Source organism: Colossoma macropomum, unplaced genomic scaffold (assembly GCF_904425465.1).
Source record: "Colossoma macropomum unplaced genomic scaffold, Colossoma_macropomum, whole genome shotgun sequence".
In the NCBI taxonomy this organism is placed as follows: domain Eukaryota; kingdom Metazoa; phylum Chordata; class Actinopteri; order Characiformes; family Serrasalmidae; genus Colossoma; species Colossoma macropomum.
The window spans coordinates 13343573-13367187 of NW_023494787.1; the positions used below are offsets into that span (position 1 = coordinate 13343573).

At 39.2% G+C, this 23615-nt stretch overlaps 1 protein-coding gene across 1 annotated transcript in view; it reads left to right on the top strand.

Annotated features, from left to right (window-relative positions):
* The window catches only part of nsun2 (NOP2/Sun RNA methyltransferase 2), a 29977-nt gene extending 6582 nt beyond the window's left edge, over window positions 1-23395 (top strand). Inside the window, exons 9-19 of the mRNA XM_036566196.1 lie at window positions 99-229; window positions 2776-2849; window positions 3070-3200; window positions 4695-4791; window positions 9302-9462; window positions 11588-11680; window positions 12558-12693; window positions 15589-15669; window positions 17530-17668; window positions 18475-18514; window positions 22561-23395. Of these exons, the coding sequence (XP_036422089.1) occupies window positions 99-229; window positions 2776-2849; window positions 3070-3200; window positions 4695-4791; window positions 9302-9462; window positions 11588-11680; window positions 12558-12693; window positions 15589-15669; window positions 17530-17668; window positions 18475-18514; window positions 22561-22861 (1384 nt within the window). The 3' untranslated portion in view covers window positions 22862-23395. The remainder of the gene's footprint in view (window positions 1-98; window positions 230-2775; window positions 2850-3069; window positions 3201-4694; window positions 4792-9301; window positions 9463-11587; window positions 11681-12557; window positions 12694-15588; window positions 15670-17529; window positions 17669-18474; window positions 18515-22560) is intronic.
* The last annotated feature ends 220 nt before the right edge of the window (window positions 23396-23615 follow it).

Consider the following 23615-nt stretch of genomic DNA (forward strand, 5'->3'; position numbering starts at 1 on the left):
AAGGATTTATTTGCATATTTACAGCCTCTTATGAGATCATTATAGATATATTGTGCGGCCCTAGATGGAGGATGTGTTTGTTTATTTTTGTGTGGCAGACTGCAGTTGAGGATAGCAGTGCGCGGAGTGGAGCAGCTGGCTGTGGGTGGCAGGATGGTTTACTCCACTTGTTCTCTGAACCCTATTGAGGATGAAGCAGTCATTGCCTCTCTGCTGGAGAAAAGTGAAGGTATGGCAGCCCTTGGCTGCAACATTTCAAAGTGTGGTCACTGAAAATACAGAGCTTGTGGCCTGAGTGGCCACTTGCCTTGGATCTTTTTGTGTTTTGTGCATTCATTAACTGTAATCACCTCAACAGCTAATATAGAATATAGAAAGGACAGGGCTGAACGAAGATAAACGTAAATAAAAATTGTAAGAAGGACTGTTTTTGCAGCTTAGTTTCCATATATGGATTCTATGGAGCGTCATGTTTTGAAACTTTTACATGCTGCGTCGAACCCATCACTTGAACAAAAAGTACAACCCCATTTCCAAAAAATTTGGGATGCTGTGCAGAATGTAAATAAAAATAGAATGCAATGATATGCAAATTATGTAAACCATATTTTTAAAGGAAAATACTACAAATACAACATGTCAAATGTTGAAACTGAGACATGTTGAAATTGAAAAATATATGCCCATTTTGAATTTGATGTCAACAACACGTTCCAGAAAAGTTGGGACAGGGGCTTGTTTACCACTGTGCTGCATCACCTCTTCTTTTAACAACACTCTGTAAGCGTTTGGGAACTGAGGAGACCAGTTGCTGTAGTTCTCGTTCTTATTTGATACAGGATTTCAGCTGTGCAACAGTTTGGGGTCATTTTTCATTTCTTAATGCGCCAAATGTTGCCCTGCAGGCAGGTCAATTTATTGCCCAGACTCTTTTACTACGGAGCCAGGCTGCTGTACTATGTGCAGAATGTGGTTTGACATTATCTTGCTGAAATAATCAAAGCCTTCCCTGAAAAAGACGTCGTCTGGATGGCAGCAGATGTTGCCAAAGCATGTGTATATCATTCAGCATTAATGGTGCCTTCACTGATGTGCACATCACCCATGCCATGTGCACTAATGCACCCCTATAACATCATGAATACTGGGTTTTAAACTGTGCACTGATAACAAGCTGAGTGGTCTTTAGCCCAGAGGACACAGTGTCCATGATTTCCAAAAAAAAATGTCAAATGTTGATTCGTCAGACCGCAGAACACTTTTCCACTTCACCTCAGTCCATTTTAAATGAGTTCAGGCACAGAGAAAGTCACTGTTTATATAAACAGTATATATACTGTTTATCTTCTTTGTGTTTTAGAGTTTTAACTTTTTTTTTTTTTTGCATTTATGGATGCAGTGATGAACTGTTTTCACAGACAGTGGTTTTCAGAAGTGTTTCTGAGCCCATGCAGTGATTTCCACTACAGAATCATGTCTGTTTTTAATGCAGTGCCGCCTGAGGGACCAAAAATCAGGGCCAGACAAAACTTGTTTTGGTCCCTTGCATACAGAGATTTCTTCAGATTCTCTGAATCTTTTAATGTTATTGTACCATAAATGATGAAAAGCAAAAATTCTTTGCTATTTTATATTGTGAAGCTTTATTGTTGCACTATTTGATCGTGCAGTCTATCACAGAGTGGTGAACCCCTCCTCATCTTTACTTCTGAAAGACTCAGCCTCTCTGAGATGCTCATTTTATGCCCAATCATGTTACTGACCTGTTGCCAATCAACCACCAGGTGTTCCTTTCAGCATTACACAGCTTTACCGGCCTTTTGTTGCCCCCATCCCAACTTTTTTGGAATGTGTTTTTAAAATGCGCATATATTTTTCAAAAGTCAATAAAATTTCTCAGTTTCAACATTTGGTCAGTTGTCTTTGTACTGTTTTCAATTACATATAGGCTTAAAATGATTTGCGTATCAGTCCACTTTGTTTTTATTTACATTTTGCACAGCGTCCCAACTTGTTTGGAAATGAGGTTGTAAATAAATAAACAGAAATTCAGCCTTTCCTTTAATTGTCAATACAGTGTATATATGCTATGATAACAGTACCCTGTTATTCTGGCCACAATATTTAGTGGCTTCGCAGTTAACTCCCCAAGATTAACCAGACATCCGTTCATTAACTTTTACAAATACTCAGATATCAAAATTTGTCTTGGTTATTCCACTGTAAAGCTCTTTACACACAGAGCGAGGTTTATTGTGTAATCTTTTTTTGGACGTCCTCAAATTAATTTGGGTGTGTATATCTGCTGATGCTTTGCACACTAAAATGGATATTCTGGATGTTAAAAATGCTACAAATCCAGTGCTTTATTTCCAAATGTCAGTTAGTTTAGATTTGTTTGTCTTCTGTTTTGTCACGTATGGTGCCGAATCCCTAAAAGCTGTTGGATTCTGAGCTGTATCTGAAAGCCTGGATGAGGCGTTGAAACTCTCTGTGCTTCTTTCCCTTTTCTGAAAAGAAAAGCGACCGTCCCAGTGTTACTGTTTGCTCTTTTTGTGCTCCCTGTCTTTTTTCATATGAATATATTCTGTGCGCAGTTTAGGTGTGAAAAGATTTATATAGAATATTTTACATTTTTGCATTTATTCATGTCGTAAGTATTCATGTTCGGTCTTTAACAGCCTTAAGAGTGACAGAAGCTTGAAAAGCATGTGGCAGATATATTGTTAGATGGGCAAGTTCATATGGTCATTTATTGTCCCCTGCCTCTTTCAGGTACATTAGAGCTGGTCGACGCCTCAGCTGACCTGCCAGGCCTGAAGTACATGCCAGGAATCACATCTTGGAAGGTATTTGCTCAGTTAACTACCACACTTGAAGGACATTTATTCACAGTTCATATTTGGATCGCTTATGGTAACAAACATACACACAGTACTGTTTACTGAGCTGTCAAATGTTCAGTACCAACTTGAAGCCGAGTGACTTGAATCTCCTGCGTGCTGTTTGTATTTGATGAGGAGCAAACTGTTGTTAATTCTTCATGTCCTCATGTCCTCTAATGTCCAGCTGATGACCAAAGAGGGTCAGTGGTATTCTGACTGGTCTGAAGTGCCCACGAGTCGACATACCCAGATCAGACCCACCATGTTCCCCCCGACTGACCCGGAAAAGCTGCAGAGCATGAAGTTGGAGAGATGGTGAGCTCAGACATGCACTCTCTCTCTCTCCCTCTCTCTCTCTCTCTGTGTTACTAGTCTGGCAAAACAGACCAGTCAGGTTATTAACTCAGTTTGACAGCCATCATTAATCTTTCTTCTTCTTCTTCTCCTCCATTTTTGTTTTTCTTTGCTTGGAGTGGGATTTAATGTTGTAGTTAATCTAACACATTAAATGGACCGATCTTTCTGGGAGGCTCTGTCTTGGTTGCTCTGTCACAGTCATGTCTCATAATATTAGCTGCCTACTTTAGCTGGTTTGCTCTGGTTCACAAAAGTATAGGGCAGGGGTCTTCAACTAAAACTTGCCAAAGTCCAGTTACTTTAAATTTCTTGCTTATAAAGGTCTGGATAAACAAACTAACCTGAGTAAATGGGGGCAACTGTTTTATTTCGAACATCTTTTTTCTAATATATTTAGAATATATTTTACATTTGTTTGTCAATTGCTTGTATAAATAAGTGTAAGTTGAAAGGAAAAAAAAAAACCTCTTAAATATTTTTTAAAATATTTGTCCACAGAAGAACCCTGAATTTTCATGAGGTATTTTACCTGATTTTTTTTTTTGTCTTCAGACCTGAATTTTGTGAGCAGATTAGTTCGAAGTGATTTGTTCTGCAGATGAGCTAAACGTTTTCACTTTCGAGCAACACCACAAATTCCAAACAAATAAGACATTATCGGTTTTTAACTTGAAATGGGGGTCTTCTGTTTATTTGTTTTTAAGCACTGTTTTAATCATTGACTAAACAATGTTGTCGATTCACTGCTTAGACAGTTAATAGATAGTCAGTGTAATTGAAACTCAAAATATCATCTACCTAAATGCAGCATGACACTGGTTCGTGTTCATGTGTGACACTGAAATATTACCAAATTATGACCATAATTCTTTGCTCCAGTATTTTTGTCAAGTGCTTCGTCCACTGAAATATTTGCTGGAGTTCACACTGATCACAAGTTATAGGTCTGTGACAACAGGGGCAGTAACCTTGTCAAACATGAGGTACTGATTTTAGGCTGATTTTTGGCTGATTTTATTCATGTGATCATTTAATTAATTAATTTATTTTAAATTAGATCCGCTAAAAGTGACTGGACATCTTAGTGTTCACTGTAGATCACCCTGTGTAACTCTGCGGGCAGAACCTCTAAGAATGAAACTACACTGCTTCCATACTGTGTACCGACCCCTGACAAACAGGAGGAATCATTAATCTGTTAAAATGAATGTGCTCCACCAGGGGGCGCTCCAGCCCTACTGAGGAGGCTGTTCTCTTGGCTGGATGTGTGATGTTGGATGCAGTGCAGTGCTGGAGGTTTTATTATAGCGAATGTGCTGTTGTCTGTCTGTTTTCCTTTAGCCTGTCTGTTTAGGTCGGGTTATGACATTTTAATTGCCTAACTCTGTGTGTGTGTGTGTGTGTGTGTGTGTGTGTGTGTGTGTGTGTGTGTGTGTGTGTGTCTGCTTGCAGCATGAGGATCCTGCCTCATCACCAGAACACAGGTGGCTTTTTCGTGGCCGTGTTGGTGAAGAAGGCACCCATGCCATGGAATCGCCGCCAACCGAAGGTAACAGTTTAGATATCGACTGTGTGCACTGTGTTTATTACCTACACTTGATTTACATTGAATCTCCACAACAGAGGCGATGAACAGTACATCACCTTCAGAATTGTTTATTAGAATTCAAACTGAAATGCACAGTGTTTACTGAGGATCTGTTGGACACAGTGTTTAGCATTTCTTTTAAACTTGAAATGAACACCATGTACTTCCAGTATGTTCACTCTTAAAAACAAAGGTGCTTAAAGTTTATTTTTTCCACAATGACGTAGAACAGTTGTTCCCAAACTGTTCCTCAGGGACCCCCAGATGGTCCACGTTTTTGCTCCAACCCAACTCGCAACAAATAGTGATGAAGGAAAATGTGCACTGTGTGAGGGGGTCCTAGGAACCAGGTTGGGAACCACTGCAATAGAAGAACCGATTTCAGTGGATAGTTCTTGGGAAACCGTTTTAGCAAATGAGATGTGTAAGAAAACGTCCACATAATATAAAGGTTCCAGAAAGAGCCCTGAAATTGGTATTGAACCTGTGCAAGATATGAAGGGTTACAATGTTGTTCACGCTCACAAATCTTTTTCAAACCAGGTTTATAATTTTGAAATTTTCATTAGTCGTTTATTTTTAATTTTGTTTTGATTTCTGGTTAGTTTCAGTTCATCTTAAGGGTGCATTAATAGTTTTAGTTTTGTCGTTATTTTCTGAAATATAACAGTGTAGTTTCTAGCATTACTATGAACGCTGTGATGGTGGGTTTTTGATTAGAGTACAGTAAAATTAACACAACAGTAGACTGAGTTCAGCTTGACTCCAGCTTTTCATAAAACACAGAGGGGATCCACGTCTGAGCTCTCATTCAGCGCACTAAATCTTTTCCCAGTAATTGTTTCATTTTAGCAGTGGACATTATAGTTTTGATTTTCTTTTTGATAAGTATTGTTGTATTTATTTATTTATTTATTTATTCATTTTTTACAAGTAACAATTACATTTTTTGATTGCTAGATTTCATTTTAGTAATAGTCTTAGTTAACTGTTATAACCCTGATTTAAGCATGGCTGTTTAGAGCTACCTTAATAATATGAATCAAATAAAGTAAGAGGCAACTGGCTGTTTAGCGCAGTGAGTCATGCATACTTATGTAATGATTAGTGCAGGTGTATTATCTGCATTCAAGTAATAAATTTGTCTAATTGCATTGCAAGAAATCTGACAATTCCAGTCTTGTCTGATTCCGATTATGGAGATCTGGTGATTACAAATGCTGGTGAACGTTGATTACAGATAACTTTATTAATGCCCTTGAGCTGACCTCAGTGTCTGTCGTCATGTGACCATCACATTACCATAAGATTCCATCTGTGCTGATGAACTGGAGTCACTTGATGAAAGTAGTGTTTTCCTGTTACTGTGGCCTTGACTCTTTCCTCTCTCTCGCTTCTCTTTAATGGGAATGTAAAGTAAAGCTTAAGCTGTATTTCTGTGGTGATGAATTTGGATATTTCTCTTGGAGCCCTGAAGCTGTGCAGCGCTGAAGCCTGCTAAAGCGAGCTCTGTGCCCCGGCTCCTAAAACAGGGATTTAGATCTGCGCCCTTTGAGAGGAAATGTAAGTTCTCCTTTTAGCGCATCCAGATACGGACTGTGTGGGATGGTATGCGGTGTTTCCTGGGTTTTTTTCTTTGTTTTTTTCTTTTTCACACCAGGTTGTAGACCATTTAAAGCTACTAGAGCTGTTGTGCCAGTGTGGTATCATCAAGCACAAACAGGGCTGTAGTATCTTCACAAAGAATTATTTAAAAACACAGATATACTGGGAACAGACAACTCTATTGTGAATACATTTTACATCCTCCACATATTTATTTTCAGGAAATGCATTTGTAATTGAGTTGTTTGTTTATAGTTTGTTTGTTTTTAGAAAAGTCATGTGCCACTGAATCCTTTACAGTTCCAGTTCAAAGAATAAGTTTGCATGTATTTCTATAGAAATGTAAAAGAATAGTGTTATTAGCTCCTTAATCCAACTTTGAGGTCTGTCACTTTGTCCGAAATGATCCCCTAATCACTAAACCCTACATCTGAAAATCTGGATCGCTAATATAGGAGCAGAATTCGTGATGGTAGTGAGCGATTCAGACGCTGATGTTTATACGGGTTTGCTTATTACTTACAAACAACACGGTGCATTATGGGTATTCCCTGCCTGCTAGGGTACATTGGTTCTACACTACTTATTGCTGTGCATTGTGGGATTGTTTGAATGCGCTGGATCTGCTGCAACACTACAAAATGGTGAAATCCTGAAATAGTGCACTATATAGTGAATAGGGCACCGTTTTGGACACAGCGTATCTGAAAGCCAAAACAGATCTGCTTTTGATTCTTAAGGCTGAATAATGCTGTAGGAAGTTGATTGCTTTTATCTGTTTGATGAGAGAACCAGCGAGAGCGCCCCCTACTGGATGTTTGCAGAGACACACCATGCCACAAGTTTTCTCTTTTTAATGAAATTTCAACAGAACTGCCACAAATTAATCTTTCAATTTGCGGAAAATGTTTTACTTTAAGGACCAAAAATATGTGAATAAAGCTGACTGTGATCTAAGGTCAGAAAGCTAGAGCAGACGTTATAATTGAGCTGGCTACACGCCGCTGCTCTGAATTGCATCTTTACTCTTGGAAATGTAAAAACGTGAATGTGTAGAACAAAAAATGCTACAAAACTAACAGCCTGCCAGTGTACCAATGTCTGTGAATTTCTACTATTTTTTATTATTATATTTATTAAGGATGCACACGGGTGCCCGAGAATTCGGTTAGCTGTTTGAGATGCTGAAATCCCAGTTTGTATATTCAGTTCATTTCGTCACCGATAGATGGAGAAAACGTACAAACTACACTCTTAAAACAGATAAAAAAAACAACGTATTCAGTCTCTAACGAGACACATCAGTGTGTTTAGTTGGATGTAACACATTGTGTGTTACTTTCATTACAAAAGGTGTTGAAATATTTCTGTGCCCAGTTAGGCAAAACATATTTTGTTACTTTTAACACAGTTTGTGTTCAATCAGAAAACAAATGACACAAAAAGTATTAAAACAGGAAACACAAGTGTGTTATTTATCACATCTCTTTTTAAAGTGTAACAGTTTAGTTAAACGCTGATTTTATGTTTTAACACAGTAAAATTTGTTTCACTCATAATTGCGGGTGAGTGTTTAAATTACTCTTTCTTTGAATGACATAAAAAAAAAAAACAAATGCCTTAATGTAGGGCTGAGTTGCTCGATCTATTCCAGCTTATGTTGGCTAAGTCCAGAAACATGATATTGACACATCATACACCTGTAGAAGATGACGAGTCCCCATCAGCACCCAGTGTTGTGGCGGTTAGTTCATTAGCTCATCTGAATTGGCAGCTTCTGTTACTCTTAGTGTTCCCTCAGCTATTTTTAAATATAAAACATATTCCTTGTGCTGTCAATTAAAAAGGTAACCTACAGCACTTTAATGTCGGCTGAACAAAACCACAAAATTAATAAAATTAGTCGAGATGCACTTCCTTTATATTTTAATATAACTGTTTTTTTAAAAATAGGGAAAACACTAGTGTGTTCTCTTTTAGGGCCAGTCATGATTTATTTATATAATCGATGAACCTATCCACTATTCATCAGTTAATTAATTAATTGAATTTACTTCTTATGTTCTTCTTAATTTCCTGCTGCTGTCATTCAAAGCTTTTTTTTTATTTTTATTTTTATTTTTATTTTTTATGGTGCAAGGTAACAGTAGGAACGAGGATCGAGGGAGATTCACTCGAAAGAGGCCCTGAATATTCTGTAGTAACTCCTGTTAGGGTGAAGCAGTCTGAACCAAAAAAATACGCTACATACCTTGATGTATGTGTAATCGATTGCATTACATGTGGTGCTGGAAGTGATCTCCGTTTTCTGCCACTTGAAGGAGCACGGGGGTATGCACCCAGAAGTTGCAAACGGGGATTAACCAATGCGACGGCTGTCCGGCACCTACCTCAGAGCTCCGACGCGGGGCATCCCGGCTTATTGTTTCGTTCAGATTGCTTCGTCCTAGAGAGAGTTATTACAGAATATTCAGGGCCTCTTTCAAGTGAATCTCCTTGTATATTGCCCCGTGCTTCCCATTCTGTATTGAAATCTACAGTATCCATTTGTTTATTTGTTTGTTTGTTTGTTTGTTTGTTTATTTATTTAAGATGATGCTTCCACAGTGGAAACCACATGGATATTTTTTCTATAATCAATGCTGTTGACTCTGACTGTTGCAGCTGTGTTCTCCTTTTCTGTTCTCTCTCTCTCTCTCTCTCTCTCTCATGTGCAGTAACTTTTTTCCTCTTCTTCCTTCTGATTAATGATCTCTCACCCTTTTTTTTTAGTGTGTGTTTCTGTAGCCTAATTAGAACCCTTAAAATAGTTTACCAGAGTGCTACTTATTCTCACCTTTCCTCCCCCCCCCTCCCTCCCCCTCAGCTCCGGAACAAGGAGGCCACCTCCTCCAGTGAGGGAGCTCAGGCTCAGGAGCCTCCTGCGGAGGAGGGAGACGGGGAGACCCCCACAGAGGGACACCCCTGTAACTCTGATGCTCCAGAAAAGCTCCCGGAGCCAGAGGCTAAGAAAGACGGAGTGTGTGGGTGAGTGGCAACAGCAGCACTTGCTTTAAATAAGACTGTATGTGTTTTTTCTCTGCCTATTTTTCTGCCGTTGTCCTTTCTTTCACTTTCGCATTGTAGTGTTTAGGGCTGTCTAGGACTAAAGATTTTCTTCAGTCAATAAGAAGGTTTTATTTTTGACCTGAGGTTGATAAAAAGGCTAATAAACACTGGACTCCAGTAGGGCTGGGCTGAATTATTTGAATGCTCAATTATTTATGTTAGTACTTGTTTCGCTAGTATTTGGAAGCTTTGTCTTTTCTTAAGCCACTAAAATTGTATTGAAAAATACAATAAATTTCAACAGCAAAGGATTTTAGATTGAATAGTTATTGGTGATTTATGGAAAATGTCAAATGTAATACAATAATAGCTGCTGTAGTTGAATGCATTATAAATTCATGTCGAGTATCTGTGTCACCTCGACTCTTTTGATATGACCATTGAAGCTGAAACAGCAAAGCTGTCTGAGGAATCGTGTGTAGGAGCACTTTAAATGATGAGACTATTAAAAATGCTCAGTGCGGAATTTGCAATGAGAGGTTGCTGTAACATGGAGGCACACTAAGTTTGAGTCATCACTAAGTAAGTGTAGTGATCTTAGGCTGGATTCACACTAAAACATGACACGCACTCCTTCTGACTAAGCTCGGTCACATAACCACTTCAGGTGGGAGTGTTAGGTCTTTTCTTTACTCCTTTCCTTCTCTAATAAACAGTTTCACAGCAGATTATTTGACAGCACAAACTGCAGATCTGTTTATTGCGACAAAACAATGGTCACAAGGTTTTGCCACAGTTGGTGTCCGAGTAGCTCAACAACTGTTGGTACACCACAAGAGCTGCTCTGGAAATACAATGGCAGTAATATCATCACAGTTAAGTAAATAATTCAGTGTGGACCGAAACACCGATTAACATGGAAGCGCTTCTATTCCGTCAAGACAGGTGACTGAAAAAAGGCCTCAAACGTTGTTTTTAAGGGTGATTTTTGAGAACAAGTGTTTGGAGATACCAGCTAGTATTCAGAGCCTGTCAAATGTTGTTCGAGCCAACCCTAGACTCTAGAAATTAAAACTAGTTTGCACCTTAAAAACATATTTTTAGTATTTTAAGCATGGCTGGCTACAATTTAAGATAACACTTCAAACACTTAAGTGGTAGGCCTTTTTTTCTTTTTATTAAACGTGCTTAATGGTGTGTTGGCTCTCCAAAATACAAGATTAAAAAAGAGGCATAGAGACCCACACTCAGCAATTAAACAAGCAATAGATTATAATAATATTATAAGCAATAGTTTTAAATTTTTACCCGATTTTCTCCCCAATTTAGTCGTCGCCAATTCCACCCCGCTAGTTAGGACTCCCCCAGTCACGCGATGCTATCAACGCTAGGAGGGTGAAGGCTAACACAGGCTTCCTCTGAGACCTGTGAAGCCAACCACCGCTTCTTTTCGAGCTGGCGCTCACGCAACGTCACTGGACAGCCGAACGCGCTCGGAGGAAAGCGCCAACCGCCAGATCTGTTACGTCAGCTAACAGACGCCTGCGCTGACTAGCATCGCGCTGAGTGAGTGATGCGGGGAGAAGGGCAGCCATCCTACCCACCCAGAGAGAGCGAGGCCAATTGTGCTCTCTCGGACTCCCGGCTACGGATGACTGTAGCATCACCAGGGATCGAACTCTCGATCTCCTGATGATAGGGCCAACACTTAGACGGTTGCGCCACTCGGGAACCTTTTGTTTGTTTGTTTGTTTGTGTGATATAAAGATTTAAGCAGTTAGAATCTCTTGCTTGTTTAATTGCTGAGTGCAGGCCTCTGTGCTCATTTTGAACAGATTTTACATTTTGCCTGCTTGGGATCTTGTTTATTTAAAATGTTGCATCTGCCTGCCTTACAGTACCCAGCGTGTTGCATGACTGAAGCGCATGAACTATACATTCACTAAAAAGAAACAACCTTGAAACCTGTGTGGAGACTCCAGCTTCATGGTCCAAAGTTCAGTTGTAAAAAATGAGTTGGCTGAAAGAAATGTAGTTGATTTTGGTTGTGTATGTTCTTTGCCATCTATCCTGGTCACTGTGGACACGACCTGCTCTGTTCCAGCCCCCCGCCTTCAAAGAAGATGAAGCTTTTCGGCTTCAAAGAGGATCCCTTTGTGTTTCTGACGGAGGATGACCCCGTCTTCCCCCCAATCCAGTGAGTGCCTCTCCATTTACAAAGCCTGTGCCGTGTATGCGTGAGCATGCACTTACTAGGCTGACAAACGCTTGCAAAACCTCTGTTATGTAGTGTGTTTGTACGTTTTAAAAACACAAATGTTTTGACCAGAGAAAAACAGAGCTGACCTACAGGGCCAACAGAATAGACCTCAGATTTTTTTTTATACAAAAGCTACATGTTTCCTTTCTTTTAAAACTAAAACTTCACTGTTACTAGCTGAGGTTTAGTTTAAGTTTAGACATACAGTGGGGTCTAAAAGTCTGAGGCTTTTTCTCATTCAAATCATGGAAATAAACAGCAAAGCTTTAAAAAAAAAACAAAGATTTATTAAGGCTGTTTCTAAGTTCAGTTTAAGCACATTGGGGACACTGACCATGTTAAGGCTTTTGTATAGTACCAGGATGTATGCTGTGTGCATCAGTTTGATTTTAAATTTTTAAATGTGAAATTTAAATTGCACCGAAAAGCGTTTTCTCTCTTAAACCTGCCACTCATTCCTTTAGATAAATTAAAATCCCAGCTCGTGTCACACAGAGGGAATTCTTCTGTGTTTGATATTCTGTATGGAGACAGATGCACATAGCTTTACTCCTGGCAACATGCCAGTTTGATTTAGCCACTCAGAGACTCAAACAACTCAACCAGATCGACTTCCGCCTCTGCACCATATGGCACAGTATGTTTAACACTGGCTGTGTGTGTGTGTGTGTGTGTGTGTGTGTGTGTGTGTGTGTGTGTGTGTGTGTGTGTGTGTGTGTGTGTGTGTGTGTGTGTCTTTGTTCACATCTTTTTCTTTTCTTGTCTTTTCCATTTCCCCTGTTTGACTAACTGTCTGTGTGTGCACTCGTTGCAGGGCGTTCTATGACCTGTCTCCAGACTTCCCCAAGCTGAATGTGTTGACTAGGACTCATGAGGGGAAAAAAAGGCATCTGTACATGGTGTCCAAGGAGCTGCGCAATGTCCTGCTCAACAACAGTGAGAGAATGAAAGTGAGCACACATTTGAATTCTCTTATTTTCTATTCTTATTCGATTAAAAATTTCTGCACAATTTCAATCACTGAGATGTAAACAGTCATTCAGAGTAGTTTGATGTGAAATTGTTCCTTTACGGACACTAATATCTCTACAGTAGTGATGATGGGAACCAGGGGTCACGATGTCTATGGTGCAAATATTTCCTTTTATTTAGAAGCCCAAACCACCAGTTGGTTACACATACCATCGTTTTTATATGTAATGGTAATTAATAGTAAAATCATTTTCTTTGGGTTACTTTACGTTGCCTTGCATGTGCTTTTCTAAACAAAATTGCTTTTGAAATAAATGTTTTTTTTGGCCCAAAATCTTCTCTCAAAGCTGTCTGGGAGCAAAGTCTCTGACATCCGGCAGTGTATTCATGACCATTTTGTGTAATGTCTTTCTATGAAAGAGCTTTTAGAGGCATTAATGCTTTGGATGTCTGGTTCCTGTCACCACTGAGCAATTCTGGCTCAGTAAGTATCTCAATAGCTGTGCATTTTACATCAAACCAATCTGAATGACTTTGGTTAAATCTTAACCGTTTGATTGTATCAGAATAAAAAAAAAAAGAAGACTTAAATCGTCTTTCAAAGGCCGATATCATGGAAAGCCAAATTTGTCTTTTTTATTTTATTATTATTTTTATTTTATTATTTTAATGAGTCTCAGAGCATACCATTCACTCCACAGTTCATTCAGTCTACATATATACGCTTTGCTACAAATACACCTAGTTTTTGTGATGTCATGAAAACATGCATTTACATAAATGTGCCTATTCAACCTCGGGCAGTTTAGCTCCACTCATTCATGTTGGAGTGTTTCAGCTTGGACTGCTACTTTCTGAATGAGGCACAATACATGGCAGACAATCAGAACAGAGGTCATTTACAAACACTAGTACCTAAAACAGCCTGTTTGACCTCAAGAAGTCCACACTTATTTAGTTATTAATCTTAAAGTTTACTCCATAACTGTGAACTATTTGGTAACTGCTATGAAATTAATATGCAAAATATGTAGTTTTGAGAGTTTATAAGAGGTTAATTGTAAATAAAGACAAGGAAGTTGGAAACACATACAAATACATACATACAAACCTAACTGGACCTCAGGGGAAGACAAATAGAGGAAGAATATGGTGTGTATTTACAAATCCTGGAATATGGCTCCTTTAGAATGCATAATACATGAGCCAAATTTGGTTTAGTTCGGTGCATCATGCATAAACAAATGACTGTGTAAGCAATAGTTATCCGCAGTAGAGGGAATTTAGTTAGTAAACAAAACATCTCTTCTTCCATGTGGCCACATCCAGTTTCTGGGGATATGGTGGTGTTTTTTGCTTTCATTTTTTTAAGAAACCAAGGATTCAAAGACCACCACCTTTTTTCTGTTATCCCATTCGTCATGAAATATTTACACAGTGTAAAGGGCAACTGGGGAGGGGATATTAACAGTAATCATTAGAGATGCATCAATACTGATACTGGTACTGGGTATCGGCCTGATACTGTGCTCATTTACTCATACTTGCTCTCCTAAAAATGCACCAGTACCAGCATTCAATTTCCACTGATACCATGTGGTGTAAGCCTAGTGTACAGTGCCACTCTAATGAGCAGACTCAAGTGGAACGAGGGTCCACTCTCAGTGTGTTACTGGACACAAAGCTATCAATCACTTTAAACAGTATATGCTGACTTAACTCTGTTTGATTGAACATAACAGAGAAGTATAAACATTAATACGTTGATTTGATGCTCAGTTTCTCATCATGTTTGCTCTGCGCAGTGTTATTTTGAGTGAAACAGCTTTATTTGTAGTTGTCCATAATCAGGGCCATGTTTAGAGGCTGCATTTCACGTAGCATGGATCGAGCATTTTTTGAACAGTGTGATACGGAGATACAGAGACTGATGATCAAAACTATGAAACATACTTTACCCACATCTGTACAAAAGTGCTTTTTTTTTATGTGGAACAAAGCCTGCTCTTTCCTGCTGCAGCGCTAACTGATCAAAGGTAACTAATGTAGCGTAGCTAGCTAATGCACATTATTTAAAATCAGCTAGATTTTAGTGACTTAACTGTTAAGGTATGTTGCAGTCATTTACACTAATAACTTCTTAATTCTAAGTAGATAATTCATAATGGCATCTGACTTGTTACTAAAATACATGCACTTGTACTTGGTCTGAAAAAAGTGGTACAATGCATCTCTAATAATCATAGTAATTGCCAAAAAAATGCATTTCATAGAGACGTTCTTACGACTGCTATCATATGTAAACGGCTTTGCTCCCCAAAGTATGTGTGCTCAGAGTTTTGTAAAAGGTTGTGGGTAATATACATCTTACACACCTCACATATTTTGCCTTCAAGCCATTTCAGAATATGCACTTTTATCAATGTGATCTGTGTTATGGGGTAAAAGATGTTTTGGAATCTTTATTTTTAAATAGGTCATACAGACGTTTATATTTATGCAAATGTAAATGGCAGTGCTGCCCAAAAATGCATGCACACACTCACTGTGAAGCTCCCTGACTGAAGACAGCCTGAGGGCTAAAACAGTCTTCACCTGTAGAAGTGATGCAGCCTGGCACTCCAGCAGCTGGGCCTCAAACAGCAGCCCCTCCAAACCTCCCTCTCATTCTGGGGTCAGGCTGGACCTTTAGCCTGCCATCTGCTGATTAAAATAATGAGCTCACAGCTGAGTGTGGGATGGGCTGACATTTGAGACCGAGGCGAATCATTCAGGAAGGGATGGAGACACTTCGCTAAATGTCAGCTGCTTCTCTCTGAATGTTCTTTTGTGATCACATGCTCCTCCTTATTCTCCATGGCTGTCCTCCTCAGGTGATCAACACAGGAGTGAAAGTGTGGTCAAGAAATAACGACGGGGAACAGTTTGGCTGTGCCTTCCGGCTGGCCCAGGAGGTAGGCCTCGATCACCTGACCACAAACCAGATCGCACACTTAACCCATCACCAACACTGAGCCTGTGCTCATCATATATGTAATAAATGAGGCCTGGCGGTAAAATAACAGTAATTTTCAAAATCAATCATTTTTCTTAAAGCAACAGAGTTTGAGGCATTTTTGATAGTGATGACATTATTTTTTAGATTTCAGGATCACTTTAAATACCTTAATCTGTTATTTAAAGTCATCCTGTTTTCCTGTGATCAAAATGTACATCAAAATAAAATGTCTTGATCTTTGATTACGTCACTGTGCACCAGTGGGCGATAGTTTTACCACCCCCTCCCTCCACACCCCACCTGTCATAGAGCAAAAATGCTCAGCTAGTTTTGAAAATCTGATATTAAAATTGAACAACTTGGGGAAAATATCTAATTGCGATTTGTCACCAATATTGCAGTTATCTTTTTTACCAAGATGACCAGGACATCCACTTTTTCTGGCTTGAGGCTCAAACACTGAACATAGTGTTCCAGACTGCTAGCTTGTGTTGTCATGTACTCAGCACATGGGTGTTTGGTTGCATCTGATTGGTCTAACTTATTCGTGGGCAGTTCACGAGCTCTGTGGTGTGAGGTTAAATTTTCTCACTTAAATTCAAAGACCACCACCCCTAGTCTGTCACGCTATTCATCATGAAATGTTTACACAGTGTAAAGGGCAGCTGGCATTTTCAAATAGTGGGGAATAATAAAATTGTGATTTCAATATAAAAAGATTTGTCAGCCATACCTCACTTGGAAATATGTCATGATTTTGCAGGAATACGTTGTAATTTCCAATTCAGCGTCAGTTTTGTCATCCTTTCTCACCAAAGACGCGATAAGTGAGGACTGAAATATAGTTCTTCTGGGATACGGTGCTACATTTAACACCAAACAGCAGCAAACAACATTTTAAAACCGAAATATAGAATTAATATGGACGATAAACTATACAAATGCTATACAATAGACTGTACAGTGAGTGCAGGAGAGTCGAGACAACCAGTTGACAATTTGGTGGTGGGGGCGGCTGGGGATGACAATATGTATGTATACATATTATTTTGGTACATACTGACATTAGAAATAGTAGTAATAGAAATCTAGCCATTCTCTCACACAACAGCACGAAAACAGCTGGATGGTTTTCAGCTAGCCTTAGCCTTGTGCATGAATGACTGAAGTTCTCCTGTTACTACTATTTCTGTTGTCAGTATGTACCAAAATACCATGTATACATACACAAATATTCATTGCTTTTGAGTTTTAATTTTCATCTGCCAGCTAGATGTACAAAGCAGTGAAGTTAAAGCCTTTACTGTTAGTCAGTGCAAATGTGCTAAGGTTTATTACTACTGAAATAATATGAATACATATATAAATAATCATTGCTGTTGACTAATAGGACTTTAATTTCCACCCTCACCCCCGTCTACTGTTTACTGTTTAATCTCTAATCATAGCTGGCTATTTTCCATCATTTTAAAGTAAAAAACTTGTAACAGATGTCTAATCAGTACATGTCTAATCTCTTAATCATGTTTGTTGTATTCATTTTCATGCAGTGCTTGAACTTTTGCCATCACTTTTTAAACATATGTGAGAGAAAAGCATCATTTTGCAGGGATGAATTATTTTTGGTTGTGTGTAGTTGAACTTAGTGGCTGTTGTGGCAACTCTCTCTCTTTCTCTTTCTCCTTCTCTCTCTCTCTCTCTCTCTCTCTCTCTCTCTCTCTCTCTCTCTCCCTCTCCCTCTCTCCCTCTTCTTTCCTCTCTCTCTCTCTCTCTCTCTCTCTCTCTCTCTCTCTCTCCTCTCTCTCTCTCTCCCCAGGGTATTTACACTCTCTATCCCTACATCAGAGCGCGTGTGATCAACATTAGCGTGGAGGACGTGAAGGTCCTCTTAACTGAAGAGAATCCTTTTCTCAGCAGGCTGGGAGATGACGCTCATGCTCAGGCCAAGAAACTCGGTTAGTCTCCCAGCCATGCCCTGCAGCTCCTCACAGCCGCAGATATGTGAAGGCCATGCATCTCCACTGAGACTTAAAAGATTAGTTTAAGTTGAGTTTGTGGCCAAGGAGAAAACGCTGTCAATCAGTGTAGCCTTTTTAGCACTTTTAAGAGTGTGTCTTCTCAGAGACTGCAGTAATACTTTGTTGAAGTGTTAAAGGGGAATTCTACTGATTTTGCTAAGTTTTTGCATAATAATACGGTTATGAGGTAAACCGGGTCATTCAGAGTGGTTTGATGTAAAATGGTTCATTCTAGAGAAACTTAGTGGTAGTGATGGGAACCAGACATCTGAAGAGATTAACTCCTCTAAAAAAAATACATCACAGAATGTTAATATATGAAATAATTATAGAATACACTGCCTGATGCATGAGACATGGTTTCACTATACTTCTGAAAAGGTTTTGGTGGAGAGGTACATGCTGGGTCTTGTAAGGCAAAAAAGTCCCCAGAAAAAAGACATTTTGTTCAGATTTACCACTGTTTACAGTCTTTCACACAACATTTAAAGCTTTTCAGACACGTGTAGTTTTAGTGGGTCTCATGTATAGTAAATAAAATGTCTATATTTGTAGACTTTGTGACCCCCTGGCTCCCATCACCACCACTATAAAGACAGTTTCTTTACAATGAAGCGTTTCACATAAACCCACTCTGAATGACTGTTTACATCTTAATTATGCAGCAAATGTGGGAAAATTGGTGCAGTTCCCCTTTAAATGACGTTCATGTGTGCTTTTAAACCTTTTCTTTTATTCTGCAGAAATGGGCAGCATTGTTTTAAGATACCAGCCAGATCCGAAGTAAGTGATGCTCTTTTGTTGTCGCCTCATTTGAATGAATATTAACCAGTTTACTTTTTTATAGAGAGATATTCTGGCACTTTACCCTCATAAAAGGCTTGTTTGTACACTGAGAGCTGTGTGATGTTGTTCACGCTATTCATCAAACAGTGAGGCGACAGACAGTGAATGGATAGGACGTGCTCTGCCATTGCTACTCCTGTGTGATAATTAGAGGGCCTGAACTGATGGAGCTGCTCTCTTCACCGATAAATAGCTCCTCATTGTCTCTCTCACCACAAAGCTCATTGTCTGCCTCACTAGAGTGCCATGTTTCACATCAGTGGCCCTGACTGCCAAGAAAATTGGTCATAGGGAGACCAGTGTGTGTGCAGGAACTCTCACTCACATACTCTTACTCACGCACTGGCCTGCATGCTTGCATATAAAGTCGTATACAAAAGTTTGAACGGCTGTGGTGAAATTGAATGAATGTTTTGTTGATTTTAAATAAATTGACATCCTCTTAATTTTTTTTGCAAATCAGTTTGAATTTGTTTGATGAGTTTAACATATTAGACATTAATTGTGCATTAAAATGTGCACTTTTTTTTTGTTAACTTACTTTCACTTACAAAATCAACAAAACAGGTCATTTGACGATGCGTGCCCAAACTTATAAATACGAAATCATGTATATTTGACAACACTGTTTTTAATGAGGGCGTGATGTGGACGTGCACTGCTGCTCTGAGACTTCTAGCATTGCTTAATTTCTCTGAGCACCACTCAGCGTTTCCCTACTACATTAAATTTTCTTACTAAGTTAAACCCAGACCGGATCACATTGATGGATGATTTGACGATTTGACAGAGAAAGGTAGTCAGTCTAAGGTCATTAAAATAGATGGACCAATGCTTATCACCTGTTTCTCTTAAAGGAACTGTACTAGCCCAATCACCTCATACATTCTAGCTCACAAACAGCACTTTTGTGAAGAGTTAGTTTGCCGAAAGACGCAAAATGCTAAATCAGAAGTGCCCAATCCTGGTCCTGGAGATCTACCACCCTGAAGAGTTCAGATCCAGTACACCTGGCTCTAAACATTCAGTTGGTCCTGAGGGCCTTCATTACCTGGATCAGGTGTGTTGGATCAGGGTTAGAGCTAAACTGAGAAACCTCACTCTAGAGACTGCGTACTGCTGTAGGATGCAAATAGGCATGTTTACAGATGTAGATATGGGTAATATTTGACAGGAGTGTCCGTTTAAATTTTGATGCATTTTTCTAAATGTTCGGTTTTTCAGTATTTCAGCATATTTCACCATATGTTCTAATAGTTTAATTAGCTGAATAATAGTCAGTGGATTACTTCAAATCAAATCAAATCAAATCAGATTTATTGTCACATCACAAGAGTACAGGGACACAGGTGAGTGAAAAACTTGAGTGCGAGTTCCACAAATTATGCACTTACACAAATTATGCACAAGTACTTGATGATAAAAATAAGAATTAGTTTCCCTACTTGGTTGACAAATTCGTTTTAAGACAACAGTGTTTTTCGGCCTACATGTTGGTAGATCTGAATAATTTGTAGAACAATAATCTTATAATTTATCTGACCAATATTGCCTTTCTTTTTATAAATTTAAGGTTTTGACCTGTTTTGACCCAGAAGACTTGAGGCTTGAACACTGCCATTTACAGCCAGTTAGTTATGGTTATCATGAACACAGCACATGGTTGTTCGGTTGCCTTGTGATGCTACAGGCAGTTCACAAGCTCCATGTCAACAGATTAAATTTCTCCACATGAAACTTTAGACAGTGTTGTTGATGTAGGCTACATTTAAAACTGCAGCTTTTAAGATTTGAAAATTTCACTCTTTTTCAATATTAAAAACAATGATTTTTCAGCTCTACCAGTTTATTCCTTTTCTGATGTCTGATGTGTTTCCAAGAAATCTGAGATGTTAAATACGGCAAAATTGTCTTTTGTAATGGGCCAGTGCACAGTAGTGTGGTGCTTTCTGCATTTAATCAGTGAAAGTCAGATTAACACACAGCCAGACATGGAATTTCGCCCAAGTGAAGCTACCAGATCCATGTGTAATATTTTGTTAGTAAGTGCTCCCCCACCACAAGCACACGCACACTGACGTGAGTATTCCTCTCAGCTTACGCTCGCTGTGTAAGAGGAGCTCTGATGTCACTGTGTGATCATGCTGTCTCTGGAGTGTCATCCTGTTCCTTTTAAATTCATGCTGCTGGCTGCCTCCCATCTATCTGTTTCACTCTGTTCTTGCTTTTTTCCCCCTTAAGCTGTCTTTACTCCTTTCCCTTCAAGCTTCCTTCATCCTTCCTACTGCTTGGCAACAATCATTAATCCCAGCCTGTCTATCTGTCTTCTTTGGTTCTTCAGCCGTAATCTGTCCATTTCTCCACCCCCTAACTCTGTTTTTCTCTTCTTCTTGTATTATAGACTCTGTCGCTCCCGGTTTGGGTCCCTCACTCGTTTCTTTCTGTTCTTTGTTAGTTTTAGTTTAGCAAAAAAAATAAAAAATTTTGTTGTACCTCGTACTTTCACCATACCGATGTCTTTAACATGCAGCAAGCTGTGAATATAAGAATGACAATATGAATGTACTGCATATCCGTATACTAAAACCTACGGAGCCCTTACTTTGTAAGGACGGGGAATGAGATAATTAAGTCGTGGCCACTACTTAGTAAGGCATAGGAACGAGATCATGCATTACTAGGTCGTGGTCACGCAATAGGATCTCGTTCCCCTGCCTTACTAAGTCGTGGCCACAACTTAATTATCTTGTTCCCATGCCTTACTAAGTCGTGGCCATGCATTATTTTTATTTATACAGTATGTCACCAGCGGGACTCCGTAAAAACCATCAGAAAACTTAGTTAAATATTACATTTAAGTAAAAGTGTTGCTTCTTGGCTGTTGGTGCCAAACTGTACAGTAAACCGTTTATGACTAGTATAGGACAGATATATTATTCTTGGCCAACTAATACTCATTTATCCAGTAATAGATCATGAAATGCAGCCATGCAATAATGGAGATATTCTGGTTTTCATATGTGCTTTATGCAGGCTGGTAGAGGAAGAGGATTTTTTTATTTTTTTTATTTTTTATTTTTTTTTATTAAAGCTTGCCATTTTTTTGAAGTTCAACTTTGACATTTCAGTGCTTGAGAGAGCCTGACACCTTAGCTCAAAAACATTTTCCTGTAGGCAAACATGCACTTTCTTGGCTTTTGGCAAAATTCATTGTTTTGTATAATTGCCATGAATCATGTGCGTTTGAGGTTTTTAGTTTTGGGAGGGAGGGAGGGAGGGACGTCTGCTCCCAAAAGGTAGAGTTGCTCCTCTCTTAAGTAGTATTTACTATTTATGGACCAGTCACAACTAAGATAACATTACCGAAACATGAAGAGAGGAATGTTTTGTGAGCGGTGATGTTTGTTTGGATTTCTTTCTTCAGTAGCTTCTGAAAGATGGGTAACAAAGGGTACTAAGTGCCATAACTGCTATGAGGTGACCTTATACAAATTACATTGGCCTTTAAAGTGATAATCAGAACATTTTTAATAAAAAAAATACTAATGAAAAACTGGACTTGTAATTGCGTAGTTTTTGAACACAGTGAAGTAAATAATACACAAGAATTTTCAAGTTGAGCATTTAGGTTTATTTTATTTGTCCTCAGGACTGAATTTTGTAAGTAGGTTCATTTGATTGATTAGCACCACAGATTCTAAACAGATGACACACATTATTAGTCTCTTCACTACACAGACCAGAAATAGTAAATGAAATTGAAAAATGGATTATAATGCCTACATTTTTTTGCTTTCTGGCCTGATATCTAGCCCTGTAGCTAGTCTCTGTTCCAAAGAGTAAATCACATGAGTGCATGTGGTTAGATTGCACTTAAGTAACCCCCCCCCCCACAAACCGGTTGCATCATCACATAGAGATTTGGTAATTTAAATTGAATAATTTAAGACTGACCGTACAATGTCTTTTCCTTCTCTCTGCAGTGACCCCAGTGCTCCGCAGTGCCCCATAGAGCTGTGTGGTTGGAGGGGTAAAACATCCATCAGGGCCTTTGTTCCCCGCAACGAGCGCCTCCACTACCTGCGCATGGTTGGAGTGGAGGTGTTCCGGGACAAGCAGGGCAAGAAGGAAGGAGGTGCAGCAGCAGCTCAAGAAGGAAACGCAGAGAACCAAGAGGAACCAGGCCAAGAGGCGGCCGTACCAGAGCAGGAGGGATCAGACACGGAGCAGAACGGATCTGCGGAGTCCAAACCCAACGACTCAGAGGATGTGAGCAGCACCTGAGACCTTAGAGGAGTGCTAGAGCTTTAGCGAGATGGGTCACTCTGGAGCCAGACATGTCCAACAGTGGAGAAATGGGGGAAGATAGAAAGCTCTGAGCAAACTGCCTAGACTTGCCATCACCCCTTTTTTATATAGAGTATATGGACTGGCCCGTAGTTCCCTAGGTGACCTCTGGAACTGGGACAGTAAAATTACGTTTATTTTAGAAAAAAACATTTTTTTAAAGTTTGAATTGCTTTTGTTTTATCTTTTGTTTATGTAAACAGTGGTTTCAGGAGGAAATGAAAGACGTGGATTGTTTCTGCTAAGCCCTGCTTTCAGCCAGAGCTTGTACCAACTGCTTGATGTATGTTTAGCAAGTCAATGCCAAAGTGGGCCTGTGGTCTGCTGTTGTTTTTTTTCCCGTTTGTTGGGATGCCCGGAATGCAGTTCATTTTGACACATGGAAGTGTCTTACATACTGTAAATACATCTTCCCCTTTTATTAAAACTTGAAATAAAAAAGCCTGTTGCTGTTGTTCTTGTGTTATGCTATATGATGTCTTTTTCTTACTCTTATTTCTTAATTACAGCAGTGTGCCCCGTATTCTAACGCTACACTCTATGCACCTTCCTAGTGTTGTGAAAAACACCTGATGTTTTCGTATATTTGTCACACGTTTTAGATCTTCAAACCAGCTTTAATATACGACAAAGAAAACTTGAGTATACTCAAAAGAAATTTACTCCTTAGTTACTTCATCAACCAATTAAC